Raw genomic sequence first — 17,380 nt, forward strand, 5'->3', positions numbered from 1 at the left:
TTGAATGGCCTCTGGTTTTATACTTCATGAATGTGGGATGCCAATTATATAGATATCAGAGCCTTGGCCACAAAACGTACAGTGGAATTGGTGTCTTATGGAGAGTGTTTCAAAGATATCTTTAATAAGGGGATGGCTGTCGTGTGATACAGGAGCTCAAGTTGCCTTTAATTAGGAAGGGAAGCATTGCCAGCAGCCTTGGGATAACACCGTGAGACTTTGCCCAATAACTGATTGTTTTTCAATTCCTTTCTCTCTCTTATTACAGGTACTGTGTTGCTCGCTGGCAGTCGGAAGGACTATGAGAGTGGCTGCCGCCTGCACTGCAGAGCTCTGTAACTTTGGCAGATAGGATCATTATACCCCTCTAAGACGCCCTAAGAGCGGAAAAGATGAAGACTTGGATTGTACTTCTTCTGTGGGCATGTGCACACCAGAGTGTGAATGCAGTTGCCCTTTCAAGAGGGCCAGTTCGAAGGAAAACCAAAGAAATTGAAGGACGACAAGACAAAGATTTGCTCAGACGTTCAAAGAGAGGATGGATGTGGAGACAGTTTTTTCTTCAAGAGGAGTACACAGGAACAGAGCACCAGTACATTGGCAAGGTATGAGATCGTGTTTCTTTTCCAGGGTATAAAGGTGGTGTGAATAGTGCTGGAGTAGCTAATATTGATGGAGTCGATTGCAGAGATTTGGTTTCATCACTCCTGTCTTCTGAGGTTAATAAACAGAGAATGATCAAAACTATGGCTATGCCATATGTAGGGATCTCCAGCATAGAGCCTGCTGGATTTGAGATAAGGAGCAGGGTGAAATCTGACCTCTCTTGTACCTCACACTTCATCTGAACCTCAGAGTTGCTGAGGATCAAAGATTAGAATAAAATATAGCAGCTTGATACTGTTGCTTATAGCAGAAGATCTCAAACTGTGGCCCTCAGTTGGTAGGCGACACAACTCAGAATTGACAATACTAAAATATAAGATCATCAGTTTAAAATGTTAATTAATTAAAATATTAAATATTCTGTAAAAAAATAATCATTGACTGTGTAAACACAACGTGGGGGGGGGGGGCTCAAGAAGCATCACATTAGTGAAAAAACTGACGCAATATCAAATATGATATGTGAAAAATTGCACCAGTATTAAAAATGTGATCAATACAGATAAAGTCGATCGGAATTTTCATTTTAAGACTAAAATAATTGTAAAATATGAAAATTTGATATTAATAAGAATACATTTAACTTTGTTATTGAATTATTCATTTAATTAAAGATTAGATGTTGGCAGGGTAAATTAGCAGTTCACAATTAAATATCCAATATCAACATACCAATATAAACAAATAAAAGTAACAATAACCAATATACTACATATATTATGCATCCCAAAATATACACTAAAGTTCAAAATGTTTGTGGTAAGTAACATTTTTATTTTGAAATAAATGAATACTTTTATTCATCAAGGACACATTAAATGGAAAAAGTGACTTATTAGTAAAGACATGATGATACAAAAATTATATTTCGAATAAATGCTGTTCTTTTGTATTTTCTATTCATTAAACAATCCTAAAAAATCAAATTTTCCACAAAAATATTGTTAATAAAAAAATGTTGTTTGAGTACCAAATTAGCATATTAGAATGATTGATTTCTATTGGATCAAAAACATGAAGAAATCTTATTGACACCAAACACGGATTTGTATATTATACAATATTAATTAATAATGAGTTTGAAATGGAATGTAAATTTACAACAATAAAATTCTTAGTTTTTTTTTTCTTGTAAATGCTGTTCTGTATAAGGCCTGTGAAGGAACTGATAAGAGATTTAAAGGAATATTGATATTAATCAAAATATGACAAAATATGTATCTTCAATACACAGTCCTTAAGCTTGCACTCCAGAGAGGAGAATGTATTAGGTGGTACTTGGATGTTCTGATTTGATCAAAGGTGCTACTTGGCCTGAAAAGTCTGAGAACCCCTGACTTAGAGACTTGAAGGCTTTGCAAAGGATCACAGACCACTGGATTATTCATGTGGGAGGTTGTAAGCGCAGAATTCACAAAGCTCTCATTGTTGCTATGGACATTATGTGTCTGGATCATGTAGCAGTCAATGTGGAGTAGAAGCAGCTATTTCTAAAATGTTCAGAGGGAAAATCACGAAGAGCAAAAGAGCCATTGTGTTTGAATGGTCTTTTGTATTTTACTACCCCATTTTACTATAACAAAGCGGCTCATTCAAGTGGAAAGAAATGTCAAATCATTCACTCACTCCTCTATCAGATGTCATTGTCAAAGCTAATCACATCACACCTTCAGCTCTGAAGTGTGATGCTCCTATCAATCAATTCCGTCATTTCTTCTAACAATAGTCATTATCGAAAATAAAAAACAGTTCGACACATCTCTGAAAGACGAGAAGCAGAAAAGTTTGATTTACCTTAATATCAGATCAAAGTGGTTGCACTAAGAGATACCATGTGGCAGCATCACTGTTAGCAATAGACGTGCATTCACCTTGATTGCACATTCAGCGTGTTGTACTTTCATCTGATATGCCATCAGAATTCAATTCCGCAAGGACTCATTTTCACATATTTACCATGGAGTGTCTGTCTCTTGCTACATAGTATTTCTTCATTGTTTCATTCCTTCAAAATCAACGGATATCGAATACATTTAGAATATTGAATGCAATACATATGCATGAGCCCTATCAACAGCAGAATGAGAGGAGGTGCTGATGAAATGCTTGAATTGCTTCCTCTCAACAGCTTCACTCAGATATGGATAAAGGAGATGGCACAGTGATGTACGTTCTCGCAGGAGATGGTGCGGGGACGATCTTTGTGATAGATTCCAACTCAGGCGATCTGCATGCTACCAGGAGCCTGGACAGAGAAGAGAAGCCTTTCTACACGCTCCGAGCCCAGGTTGTCAACAAGAAGACCGGCCTCCCACTGGAGCCAGAGACAGAGTTTACTGTGAAACTACACGACATCAATGACAATGAGCCCAAGTTTGACAAGGAGGTTTATACAGCATCCGTACCTGAGAGGTCACACATTGGTAAGATTCGGCAGCTTCAAAAACAAGTTTTGTGAGCAAACATGAGTGATGTAAATATTGTAGAAGTAATACAAAACAATCTATTGCTTTATATAGTAGTACAAAACAAAAATGTATCATATTTTTAAGGAATAATTAAGTCCAAAATAAAAAAAATATTATTTACTCTCATGTTGTTCCACACTGAAAAATTGACACAAAGGTTAATTTTGTCCATGCAGTTCGATTCATAGCGACTGGAACCTTTTAAGCTGTAAAAAGGATACAAAATTTCATTATTCACTGATAATCTTACCCTGGAAAACTGTTAACTGCTGCAACTGCCCTTGTGAAAAAAAATATTTGAAATGCATTTATTTCATATTAAGTATACTACAAGTATATTTACATATTTATGTACTTATAAAAATACCCTGCAGGTATAATTTTGGTATACTAAACTGGTATACATACTGGTATAAAGTCTGCTAAATTGGAACAAATAATTTTGTACTTAATGCACTTTTATTGTGCGGAAGTACTGCTGAGGTCCAGCTGAAGACATATTGAGGTGTATTTGTATTTGCTAAAGTGGAACTATTGCAAGTATACTTCAGCTATACTTTAAGTATCGTGTTAAGTATGACTAATATTAGACCGATATTTTTTCAAAGATCATACAATCCTCATCAATAGTGACATCAAAACACATTTTAGGCCTAATATTAAGAAATGTGCAATGTGCACAAGTAGTACTCCAAATAAAGTCTAATTAAAAAATTTTATCAGTAAGTCTCAAACGATAGTAAATAAGTTAACAGATTTGAACTATACTTAGTATGAAATAAATGTATTTTAAATATAATACTTTTTTACATGGGTGGATTAATCAGTGAGTTGAGCTTCAAAACCAAACCAGTCAGATTCGTGAATGAATCATTCACGTTTCGCAAAAATTGGTTCAATTTCATTTTGTAGTATTTTTGTAGCTTGAAATTTTCAGTCCCGAATCATTACCCAACAAGTACATTCATATCCTTTTGTTTTCCACTGAAGAAGAACAAACGTCATGTGAGTGACTGCATAATGACAGGTTTTTCGGTGATCTCTTCCTTGAACTGATTTCTTGTTTTTCAGGCACCTATGTCACTCAAGTTACCGCCCAGGATGCAGATGATGAAATGTTTGGCTACAGTGCTAAGCTGTCCTACAGCATCAGCCAGGGTCATCCATACTTCTCAGTAGAGCCAAATACAGGTCAGTCCTGTTAAACTGTTATATCATAGACAGAGATGGTGAGATAAACAGAGAGACACAGAGAGAGTGTGTGTATCTGTATAATTTGATATGGGGCAAGGGTTGTACTGCAGCTCTGTCGTTCAAGCATTTTAGCTGAGCAAATTCACCCAGCGAGTTTAATCATTGCTAATGTGTGCCCTGGAACATTTCCCGCAGAGGTCTTTGTTTAAACAAAAGAGAAATAGAAACACAAAAGCTCCCATGGCAGATTAGTGTCCAGCTTAGCACTGATATGCTTTAGCCCAGATGGGACACGAACGATGATGTCCATGAGCACACGAAATCCTAAGACCGAAAAAAGGGATATTCATTAGAGGTGGGGGTTAATCTGGGAACATTTGTGCCTTTCAAAGAAGCAGCAGGGTCTGGGTTCTTCTCTACATGAATTACTGGATTTGCCTTTTGCCTTTTTTAGGTCTAACCAAGACATCAGGCATATTCATGTTCAAAGTCAACGTGAATCACTGCTTGAAAGCCGCTTTACTTCTGTAATGTGACGTAATAGGAATTTCAATGACAAAAACATTAGGATGGGACTGAGGGCGTTACAAACCAGAATGTGAGATTACTAAACAATCCCATAAAATATATTTAGCTACTGGTTAACATTATCCAGTAGTTTAGTAGTTTTCTTAGAGTTTTTACTTTTAACGTCGTTTAGTCGTCTAGTCGTTTAAACGAAAGTTTTGTATCCGACTAGTCGACTAGTCTAAAAACCCCCTAAAGATGGTAAGAAAAAAAAACCTCTGTGCATGCGTGTAGCAAATGTGCAACAGTGTGTAGTGTGAGAGTCAATGAATAGGAAAGTTCGTTGACCGGATTCGTGACAATTTCATTTTAGGCGGTCGTTAAAAAATAAAGAAGAGCATACACTTAACGTCGGCCAAAGCATAGCTTATTTATTCAAATCAGCTGGGGAAATGCAGAACAATGGAAAATCAATCAATAGCCTGTCAATAGATATTCTTAATCTTCATATAACATTAGCCAACATATTAAAACACAAGTCAAAAACAATAGGAAGGTTTATCAAGAAATAGCATTAAAACGGCTTTTAAAAACATATACTTTGTGTAGGCTATATCGTCTAAAAACAAAATGCAACAATGCCCATTTTACTTACTCAGACCATGCGTTATTTGTTCAGTGAAATTATCAACGTGGTCTGGTGAAAGACGGGACCTGAGGCGATTAAGTTAACAATAAAATTCCTGCACTTGAAAAAAACGCGCTCGGCAGGAACTGAAGTTGCAGGCACGCAGAGATAACGAAAAGCAAGCCGATAGAGTTTCAGAAAGCGCCTGGACACCCCGCACCACCACCGAAATGGGTCTTCATTAGAGGAATAGACGGCGCGGATGGGATCACAGCGCCGGCGGGTTGTAGTGAATGACGTGATTGACACATTTGCTGGCTTTGGCTAGTCTCTAAGCTAACGCCTACGTGCCTGTATTGAATATGAATATGCATCGCTCCAGTAGAGTTATTGTAAGACAATTTGACATTACACAGTTTACACAAAACTTTTCCGTTTCCTTCTAATTCAAAATAATCCCACACCTTGCTCGTCTTTCGCATGGTCATTTTTGAACTCACCGCAACTGACACGAAGAAAAGCATGTGAGGTCTGAGGTAAAAATGTGGTTTCCTCCCAGATAAACTTTTAAAAATAATGTATTATTTTTCAAACGTTTTAATTTAACTTGTTATTTTAAATGTTTTAAATGCAGTGTTAAAATGAGGGTAATTTGAATGATAAAATCATGTTTTGGGCTTTTTTTTCTGTCGTGTAGTCGACTATTGTTTTCAGTGTCGACTAGAAGGAGCTGTACCGTTTAGTCGACTAGACCCGCATATCCCTAGTTAAATTAATGTGCAATGATCAAAAACATTCACAATAACAAAAGGATTTTATAATATCTTTAATAATAATAATTATTATTATTATTAGTATCATTATTGTGTGTATCATATAAATATACAATTAATATAATAAATAAAATTTAACAATTATGCATTTTATGCATAATTAAGGGTTATGATTACATGTTGTCTTAAAGGGGTCATAGGATGCCCATCTTCCACAAGTTGATATGATTCTTTAGGGTCTTAAAGAAAAGTCTATAACATAGTTTGGTTAAAATTTCTCAATGGTAGTGTAAAAAACACATTTTTTACCCTTTCAAAAACAGCTCTTTTCAGATCAAGCCATTTTGTAGCATTTTCCTTTAAATGTTAATGAGCTCTGCTGACCCCGCCCCTCTCTTCCGAGCCGCTCTCTGAGGGACTGTTTACTTTAGCTGCATTCATCTTGAAACTTGCTAATCAGCACATTATTAGGAAAGGCAATTTGCAAAGATTCATTACAAAACATACTCACTTCTTCTGTAGATGAGGATGGATCATGAATGATTCGCGCGAACATAGACACATTTAAGTAGATCGGGGGCACATTCCCTTTAGAAACAATGTAATCCACTGCATCTTCAATGGCTCAGATGTCGGGAGTAAATGACGACGGCTATGTTCATTATTACATCCAACAACAGAACACCTCAATCGCTTAGGAGTCATTCTTGTCTACATCTGCTCCAGCGGTAAAACAATGGTGGACTGATGATAGCTCACTCAGGGTGGGTCAAAGGCAGGGATGGGCAAACTTGGCCCTTCCAGGCCACTTTCCTTCAGAGTTTAGCTCCAACCCTAATCAAACACACCTGAACCAGCTAATCATTGTCTTCAAGACTACTAGAAGGCTACAGGCAGGTGAGTTTTATCAGGGTTGCTGTGTGAGGTCACACAGACAGGCATCTGAGATCAACTCGATTTGAGAAAGGGGAAAACATTTAACCAGATAAAAAAAAAAAAAACACTGGGTGGATTTTTATCATTATAGGGTGGTTGTGTACACACACTGCCAACACACATTTCAGTTCAAACAACTCGTAAAAGTGCATGTCCCCTTTAAAAATTTGTTTTAATTATTTTCTATTAGTTATTTGATCATTTATTTCAAATGTTTACATACCTTTACATCATGTATTGTATAATAATATATTTCTTGCTATGGATAAAAATGAAAGGTGTAGTTCACCCAAAAATGAAAATTCTATCATTAATTACTCACCTCTCTCTGACCCTCCCATAGACAGCAAGGGTACTACCGCGATCCGGGCCATCCTTAGCTGAAGCGGGGCCCGGTGCAAGGTAGGGAGCGGTCCGTTCGCCGTGGGGCCTCACCAGTTGCGCCCCCCTAAGTACGGCCCTGACCTCGATCAAGGCACAGAAACTTAGCAAGGACATCGGTAAAATAATCCATGTGACACCAGGGGTTCAACCGCAATTATGCAAAGCTACAAGAATACTTTTTGTGTGCAAAGAAAATTCACAGAAAATTCAAGAAGATGCACCATGCGCATGTGTCATTTACATGAAGCGGAAGCATGCGCATGCGTCGTGATACTCTGTCCACAGTGGCGGCGCATGACAGCAGACGGGATGAGGAGGAGGAGAAGAATTGTTGAATAAAGTCATTATTTTTGTTTTCTTTGTGCACAAAAGGTATTCCCGTAGCTTTGTAAAATTACGGTTGCACACCTGATGTTACATGGAGCATTTTATCGATGTCCTTGCTACGTTTCTGTGCCTTGACCATGGTAGTACCCTTGCTGTCTATGGAGGGTCAGAGAGATCTCGAATTTCATCAAAAATATCTTAATTTGTGTTCCGAAAATGAACGAAGGTCTTATGGGTTTGCAACGACATGAGGGTAATTAATGACAGAATTTAAATTTTTGGGTGAACTATCCCTTTAACTTCACTTCTTTTGCAAAGAATTGCTGGTCCAAATCTGTCAAGCAAGTCTAACACTGTCTTACTCTGAAATTGCTTGCGATCAAATTGGTTTGGCTTGTAAAACACCGGTTTTAATAATCCAAGTTCTTGTTTCTTCAGAACCCGCAGCGATCTCTCAGTCAGCAGCTGCTGCCTATAATAATTTCTGCGGCAAAATGTCAGTCTCAATGCATGTACACAATTAGTTCTGCACTGTTTAAACACAACCAAGACTCAGCTGCCACTGCGATCTAGTGTCGTCCATCTCCTAGAGTAAGGAAACTAGGCTGGATCGGATGTTAACAAATTAAAACAAACCATCTTTCCCTCAGGTATAATCCGGACAGCTTTGGGACCTTCCGATATGGACAGAGAGCAGAGGGAGCACTACCAGGTGGTGATCGAAGTCAAGGACATGGCCGGCCAGAAGGGGGGCTTAACAGGCACCACCACAGTAAACATTAGCCTCACCGATGTCAATGATAACCCTCCTCGTTTCATGCAGAGTAAGCATGCATTCAATAAAAAGAAAAATATGTATGTAAATGCAGAAATATCACCGATCTGATATTTGCACAAGACATTTGTTCCATAATTCCAAAGATTTCTGAAAGGGCAAATAGCAAGCGATACAATACAGAAACTTAAAAAAAAAACAAAGACGGATACACTTTTTTTATCTTTGTGTGAAGGAAAATGGTTAGTGGCAAAGCTTTAGCAACTGTGTGAGGTCTGTGTGTTAATCCTGATTAAATGGACAGAGTGGGCTCAGCTCACTTACTCTTTTGTGTTTCTCTTAATATAATCTATTCTTTTAGCCTGCATGCAAATAGAAAATGCTTGGAATTTTTGTCTTGTTAATCAGAGAAATGCAGGGTATGAGCACAAAGCGGATTTATAGTAGGCAGCACAATACCAGTCACATTCGCCATTTATTACAGTAAAGAGAACACCAAGACTATGCTTTAAAAAAAAAAACACTTTAATTGGCTGCAGTGTTAGATACAGGGATCTGATTTTTGAATGTAAAAATTCCCCCGAACCCTTATTTTGGGTTCACTATAGTTGGTGTTTAAATTATAGATCTTCTCTCAAGAAAAAGAAGACTCTTGAGAATTCATAGTTCCAAGCACAACCTGACATTAACATTATGTTCCTCAGGTATATATCAGTTCAGCGTTCCAGAGATCACCAAGGTAGAATCATCGGTTGGCAGGATCAGGGCTGTGGATGCCGATGTCGGCAGAAATGCGGAGATGGACTATACCGTTGTTGGCGGAGACGGTCTGGATGTGTTCGACGTCAGCACTGACAGGAACACCCAAGAAGGCATACTTAGTCTTAAGAAGGTACAGAGGATTTTTCATTTCACTTGTGCATGTTTGAAAAGCCTTTTTTAGAATTAATCTGAATGGCTTGTGAATAAAATGCAGGTTTTTTTGGCTGAAAATTTGACCAAGAGTGGTTTGTTTATTCCTGTGAATGTGTTTTTCCATTGCAGCCTCTGGACTATGAAAAGAAGAAATCGTACACGCTTCAGATCCAGGTCCAAAACACACATCCAGACCCACGCTTTCTGAGCTCGGACGCTAAGGACATGGCGACCATCAGGGTCAGTGTTGAGGATGTGAATGAGCCTCCTCATTTTGAGAAAATCAGCTATATTTTGGAGGTGAAAGAGGACGCGGCTGTGGGCACCATGATAGGATCGGTCAGCGCTGTGGATCCTGACATACGCCGCAGTCCGGTCAAGTAAGGGCTTTGCATTAATATCATCCCACATTGTTTCCATCATCTATATTTACAAGATTGTGGTAAATCTCTTTAAATGCACATATCCCAACACACTATAGCTTGGCAGAAGCCTCTTAAACATCTGCCCGTTTCTTCCAGCGACCTTTTGATAATCGCAAAACCCTGATTAATCTGTCTGGAGCTATGGCGATATGAGCTTAGATGGACTGCTTCCTCAGAGCATGCTTATTAAATTCACATTTAATTCGAGAGGTCCTTCAATTGCAGCATCTTTATGAGATAATTGTAATAAACTACAATTATAAGAATAAATGCGGATATTATCACTGTCCAAAGAGCCCTAATGATAAAGCTGATGCAGAAGGCTCAGGACAATAAATGGATGTTTTTCCCTCCGGAGTCCACAGTAAATAAGAACACAGAATAGAAGCGCAATTAAAAAGCCCTCTGCAGCAGTGAACAGGACTTCAGGGCTGGTAATTATCAGGGACATCAGAAGCACAAGCAACACTGTCGCTCTGAACATCAGGAGGCTAATTAGGAAATTGAACAATCCCACTGATTGATTGCATTTGAAAGAGCAATATTGTGATCTTCTGGTGAAAGAAGAACAAATGGGAACTGGGCATGTGTGGGCTCAGGGCAGTGGGATTTCATGCAGTTATAGCTGTGGTGTGCATCAAGCTTTCTCAAGTGTCTCCTGCTCTAAAGGATCAGTCATGTTAATGGTTGTGAAAACCAGTGTTGGGGAAACTGTTTTGCCAAGTTACAAGCTAATTAGAATAAGTGTTCAAACTAGTCAACGCACACTTTTGAAATAGTAGTATCTTTCATGTTTTTTTTTCCTTTTACTGTGTAAGAATAAAAAAAACATTCAATAGTAATTACAAAACGCTTACAAAGAATAGTTAAATGATCGTAGCTGATAATAACCAGAAAAATGTATTGTCAATTTTATTTTATTTTTTTACATTTTCTGGCATTTCCAGGTTTTCGCTGACTGTAGAAACTAAATGAACTGATTAATTTATGCTAAATGCAACAACATTTAGTTATATTTTTGTTTAGGCTAAATAAGGAAGACCTAAACAGCAACAGTGATTTTTGCAAAGGGACTCAAATCAGCGAGTCACGTTGATAGAATCAGTTCATTTACATGAACCATCTGAACAATTAATTTCCAGCACTAAACAGGAGAGTGAAAGGGGCAAGTATAGCAGTGCGGATCTGATTAGTCTTCCCTATAAAGACAAAACAACAATTATGACAACACTGACTAAAAAAGATTTCCGTTTTTTTCTATGAATTTTTAATGATTTTCATGCTCCATTTTCTCTGAGCAAATGAGCCAAACCTGTTTATCACAGGTCATCTGTTAATTTAAAATGTGTAGCAATGTTGTTTTACCTTGCAACACATGACATGATTTGTCATGCTAAAATGCTAATTAAAAGTAGCTAATTACTGGAAGAGTTACACATTTTGAAAATAACTTAAAGGAGTAGTTCACTTCCAGAATGAAAATGCTGTCATAATTTACTCACCCTCTACTTGTTCCAAACCTGTATGAGGTTCTTTTTTCTGTTGAACACAAAAGAAGATATTTTGAAAAATGTTAATATCCAAACAGTTGATGGGTACTATTGACTTCCATAGTAGGAAAAAAAATACTGTGGACGTCAATGGTGCCCATCAACTGTTCGGATGCTAACATTTTTCAAAATGTCTTCTTTTGTGATCAACAGAAGAAAGAAACTCATATAGGTTTGGAACAAGTGGAGGGTGTGTAAATGAGCATTTTCATTCTGAAAGTGAACTACTCCTTTAACACTGTTGAAAACATGTTGACAATTGAGCTAAATGGTTTGAATTACAGGTACTCCATTGACCGGCACACAGATGTCGACTGGATTTTTGGTGTCTATGTTGGGAATGGATCTATATTCCTGCAGAGGCCTCTGGATCGAGAAGAATTCGCTTGGCACAACATCTCAGTGATCGCGACCGAGTTCAGTAAGTGACTCCACGCGGCTCATAGCCGCAGTTCATTTGGAATGAATTTAGGCTGATAAGCTCAAGTCATCCAGCATTACATTTCTCCAATAGGATTTATGCATTTTCATTTGCCATGACAGCTTATATTGACTAAATATATTAGTTTACTTTTTTAAATTAGAAATCCAGTTTCCTCCTGCGACTCCAATAATGTGAGTTTCTATCATCTCAAGTAGTCAACCATCATCTGCCACATCTTTTTAAGGACACTTAGACAACCCCGAGCAGACCAGCCGAGTGCCTGTGTACATCCGCGTACTGGATGTCAACGATAACCCCCCCATGCTGGCATCCTTCTACGAGACCTTCGTCTGTGAAAACGCCAAAGCCGGTCAGGTAAAGAGCATTTTAGTATACGTTTCCCATTTTATCTGCCACATTGTCAATTTCGATGTAAGATAAGGGGGAATAAATCCAGTTCTCCTGTTCGGCCGGCGATTGGATGTGTCGATTTAAAGCAGGGGCGTCTGTTAAACAGTGTGTGACCTCTACAGAACTCACACCTCCGGAGCGAGATAGAGATCAGTGATGAGTATTTCTCCTTCATGGATTAGACGGCAGAGCCTTTTTCTGTCAGGTTTGATGAGATTATGTGTCATGGTGGATGACAGGGGCTGTCACATATCACAGGCACTTCATAATAACTGTCCACCTCTCCTCCATTTTCTGACTCTTCTTGTATCCCTCGTTGTCCGTCATCACCCACCTCACTGACCCGCCCACCTCAGCTGCTGGCAGAATTGTTCAACCTGGGGTGTGCCAAGGTTTAGTTATTACTGGGTACAAAAAGACAGAAGACTCTTTATTAAGAACATACATTACATAGGGTAAATCCAATAAAAAAAATAAATAGAGAAAAAACTAAACAATTTCCTAAAGACATCAGTAGTATCGGTATCAGTGATACTCGCCTTCAGTCATAAAAAAGATGCCATTAAATATATATTAAAAAAAAAAATTAATCTTGATTTCCAGTGAAAATGTCAGAACATCCTTCTCAATTTAAAATCAATTTAAACATCCTTCTAAATTTCATATTATATTTATTGTTGCCATTTTTTCTTATTTTAAGTGTAAATCTAATACAATTTAGTGAGGTTTATGTTAAAAACAAGAACAAACAATCTAAAAAAAAATTAAATAAATAAATAATAGTCATTTAACCACAACCCTACAGAGAATAAGCTATTTGGAAAATGGATAGATGGATGGATAATAATAACTCAATATCTATTCATTGAAAAAGTCGTATGTAAATTACACAACCTTTACAGAAACAAGTGCATATGCTATCAACTACATCTATCCAAATCTATCAGTAAAAATGTCAGAACATCCTTCTCAATTTACTTGATGCAAAATTTCATAAGATATTAAGTGTTGCTTTTTTCATTTTTTAAGAATAAATCTAACACAGTTTAGTGAGGTTATCTAAAAAGTATTTTAAAAAATAATAAAATAAAAACAGATAATAAGTGATTTGGAAGATGGATGGATAATAATATTTGAATATATATTCACTAAAATAGTCTCATAATTATATAAATTACACAGTTTTTTACAGAAACAAGCATATATGCTATCAATCACATCTATCAAAAGTATAAATATATATTAGTATATGTATAGTAGAGGTCGGCAAATGCGTCGGCGTGTTCAATTGCATTTTTTCATGATAACGGCATTTTTGGTCGTACAGATAAGAGTAATACACCATTAAACAATTTGCGTCTCCTATTTAAGTATGTATAGGTAAAAGAGAGTTACAAAACAGCAGACTTATGTGGCAATGCTGTTACTTGCATGATGAAACTAAACAATTAGTAATTATTATGATGTTTATTAGTTATATTTAAGCAACGGCAGTGTGAGATAAGGCTGGGAGTTTGGTTCTGTTCAGCAGTTATATTCTACCAGACTGCAGTAAAGCCCAGAGGAAAGGGAAGCCAGCCAGCAACACAAGAAATCTGGCCAGTACGTAAGCCTGGTAGAGAAAAAACACCAAGCACACAATGGATGATTACATTTTTGTCACAGCGTGTTGCCAGTGCACCCTTGAGAGATGCATTTAAACTAAAATTGCCCTTGGTGACAACTAAAGATAACTATGAGCCTCTATCACTGAGCCAACATCTTTCCTCGCTGTAAACATGCTTATAGTGTTTACATGTAAACACTTGTAAGGTCTGAAAGATTGACATTGTGAATGGGTCATGCAGTACCGTATGCAGTGCATTTCCAGCTGTGTACCTTAAATAAAAATTAACAAAATATGCAAGTAATAGGGTATGTGCAGACCTATATGTGCTGGTCAAGCTCATGCATTTAAATGGTATTTATCACAAAATTTGAGAATTAACTGGAGACCTATCTGGAAGGAAATACAGAGCAAAAGTTAACTAAAAGGAGTTAGAAGACGAAAAAAAAAAAACGGTGGAAAATTGAAACTGAAAAAAAAAATCAATCATTACTAATTAACACACTATCTCTAGAAAGATGTTGAAAATGTTTTGTTTGAAATTTTTATTAGAAAAAAATTATAAAAAATGTCTGCTACATTAGAAAAAATTTATGTTTTTGATATTAGAAGTTGACATAAATAGCAACATTGTCTTTTAGTTAAATAAACTAGACTAGTTAAATGGATAAAAGTGCTAATAAAAACTAATATGATTTTTATCTTTAAGGCAAGACACCCCAGGTGAATAGCGTAAGAGAGAAAAAAAATGTATGTATAAATATAAATGAACAAATAATAAACCATAATTCCCCAGTAGAAGTATGGTTATTACATTAAGAATTGCAAAAAATTTTTGTACGTTTTTTTTTTATTGTTATTTAAATATGCAAATTAGGCATTACCTAGTTAAATAAGCATTCATGTCTGCTACATTAGAAAAAATTTATGTTTTTGATATTAGAAGTTGACATAAATAGCAACATTGTCTTTTAGTTAAATAAACTAGATTAGTTAAATGGATAAAAGTGCTAATAAAAACTAATATGATTTTTATCTTTAAGGCAAGACACCCCAGGTGAATAGCGTAAGAGAGAAAAAAAATGTATGTATAAATATAAATGAACAAATAATAAACCATAATTCCCCAGTAGAAGTATGATTATTACATTAAGAATTGCAAACATTTTTTGTACGTTTTTTTTTTATTGTTATTTAAATATGCAAATTAGGCATTACCTAGTTAAATAAGCATTAATTTGCATACATTTCTAGAATAAAAATCTGAACATTGGATAAAGCCAGTTTCAAAATTCTTGTTTCGGTTTGTTGACATATTAGAGTCAAATGTATAGAGCAGATTTTAGATATCATTCCATAAATTTGAAAATTTCAGTTCAGTTCTGGCTCAGTGCAGGAATAAAAATCTAATTTTGAGAAAAATGGCTTTTAAATACAGTGTATTTATTACAATTGAAAGATAAAGTGCAATGAAAGAAACATTAAAAGTGTATGTTTAATGTTTTTTTATTCCACTAGTCTGAAGAAAAAAAAACACTTGAAATCAAAAAGGCCAATGCATAAAAAACAATGTTTTGCCTGTAATATAATATAATATAATATTATACAATATTATATAATATTATATAAAATTATATATTTATGATGGGGACATAACAAAACCAAACCAAATACCATTTGTAATGTTTGTTCTATGGACTTTGTTAAATATGTGATTGTCATCATTTGCTTCTTTGCCACAGAAAATCCAGACGATAAGCGCAGTGGATCCAGATGACCCGGTCGGTGGACATCGCTTCTTGTTCTCTTTAGCACCAGAGAGCTCAGTGCGAGCAAACTTTTCACTCCGAGATAATGGAGGTGGGTGCCCTCTCACATTGTCTGGCCTTCTAACTAGCTCACTGTCTCTCTTCATGACAACACAGACCAATCAAATGGGAGAAATCTTTAAGACACATGGCCTCTCCAAGTCTAGCTGTTTAAACTGAGGCAGCTCGTTCTGCAGTAGCCATAACTTTAGGTCAGTCTGGGCCCGCTGCGGTCTGCAGAGAGGCCAGATCTTTCGTTTCTTAATAAACTAAGCGCTCAACTCTCTGCAGATAACACAGCTGGGATCTTTACACAACGCACCGGATTTGGCCGAATGCACAAGAGCACCCATCTAGTGGCTGTGGTGATCTCAGACGGACACATTCCCATGCAGAGCAGCACGGGCACGGGCACGCTCACAATTCGGGTTTGTACGTGCGACCGAGACGGCAACATGGAGATGTGCAACGCCGAGGCTCTGAGCAGCGCTGCGGGGCTCAGCACGGGGGCGCTGGTGGCCATCCTGCTCTGCATCCTCATCCTGCTCTGTAAGTAGCCTTCAGTTCTCTCTTTTGACTTTAACAATCAGATCACTTTTCCTACGTCCATCTGTCTGATGGCCGCTTCCTCCATCTGTCTGTCTGCTGTGAATCCGACTGTTCATCTTTCAAGCCCTTTGTTAGTGGGACTTTTCAGTTCATTTTCCCACCTGTCTTCCTGTCAGTTAGCGCTTTTGTCTGTGCTGCCATGTGATTAATTACAATTCCATTGGTCTGAAGTGTGTACGCCTGATCTGCATGTAAAATAATTTGCAATTATGGAGGGAAAAAAGGAAAATAAAGAAAAACTATTTCTGACATGCTCAGATGGCTGAACTGATAAAACTCACTTGTTGGTTATTTATTCAGGAAACTGGGTAACAAGGGCTAAATTTCAGTTAAACTCAATCCATCCTTGATTTCGTTCAACAAAAAAAGGAATATCACATTTCAGTTTTAGACTTGATTTTAATTGAAGCACTTGTGTCTTCATACAACTAACATGCTTCTGTAATTGATCGATTTACTGTGGATTTATTTGATTTTTTTGACGATGCATTTGAATTGTTGTAGGAAAGCTTGCTTATTTGAGTTCTGCTAACTGTTAACATCAGCTAGATCTCACCTGTGAACTGCACGCAGTGGCTCTCTTAATGACCTGACACCTACATTAGGTGTCACCCACAGGGTGAAAGCATGCATCATGTATAAAACAATTCCTGCTCCACTACAGTGAAAGTTCACTGATAAAAGCAACCAAATGGCACTGGGGGGTTACTAAAAACGAATTGCGGCCCACTGAAAGTGTGGTTGCACACACTGTCTGAATCACTTCTTCAAAATGCCAAAAGCGTACTTGACTACACCGCACATCTGGATATATGGCTGTTTATAATGCTCTTATTCATCATTTGATGAATATCTGCTATAATGATCAGTAGCAAATTACATTTCATTTACCACCTGCTTTCTGCGGGTGGTTTTAGCTAACGCTATTTAGCAGCATTGAGTTGCTAATGGTATTTTATATTACATATATATAT

The 17,380-nt window shown here is 37.0% G+C and overlaps 1 protein-coding gene across 1 annotated transcript in view; it reads left to right on the forward strand.

Moving 5' to 3' along the window:
* LOC107584507 (cadherin-6-like) overlaps positions 1–17,380 on the forward strand; it is a 33,025-nt gene that overhangs the window by 12,101 nt on the left and 3,544 nt on the right. The window contains exons 2-11 of the mRNA XM_016271143.1: positions 269–605; positions 2,795–3,089; positions 4,206–4,325; positions 8,534–8,707; positions 9,363–9,550; positions 9,703–9,953; positions 11,833–11,969; positions 12,217–12,347; positions 15,732–15,849; positions 16,089–16,346. Coding sequence (XP_016126629.1) covers positions 393–605; positions 2,795–3,089; positions 4,206–4,325; positions 8,534–8,707; positions 9,363–9,550; positions 9,703–9,953; positions 11,833–11,969; positions 12,217–12,347; positions 15,732–15,849; positions 16,089–16,346 — 1,885 coding nt within the window. The 5' untranslated portion in view covers positions 269–392. The remainder of the gene's footprint in view (positions 1–268; positions 606–2,794; positions 3,090–4,205; positions 4,326–8,533; positions 8,708–9,362; positions 9,551–9,702; positions 9,954–11,832; positions 11,970–12,216; positions 12,348–15,731; positions 15,850–16,088; positions 16,347–17,380) is intronic.

This window comes from Sinocyclocheilus grahami, unplaced genomic scaffold (assembly GCF_001515645.1).
Source record: "Sinocyclocheilus grahami isolate Dianchi unplaced genomic scaffold, SAMN03320097.WGS_v1.1 scaffold5.1, whole genome shotgun sequence".
Lineage (NCBI taxonomy): Eukaryota > Metazoa > Chordata > Actinopteri > Cypriniformes > Cyprinidae > Sinocyclocheilus > Sinocyclocheilus grahami.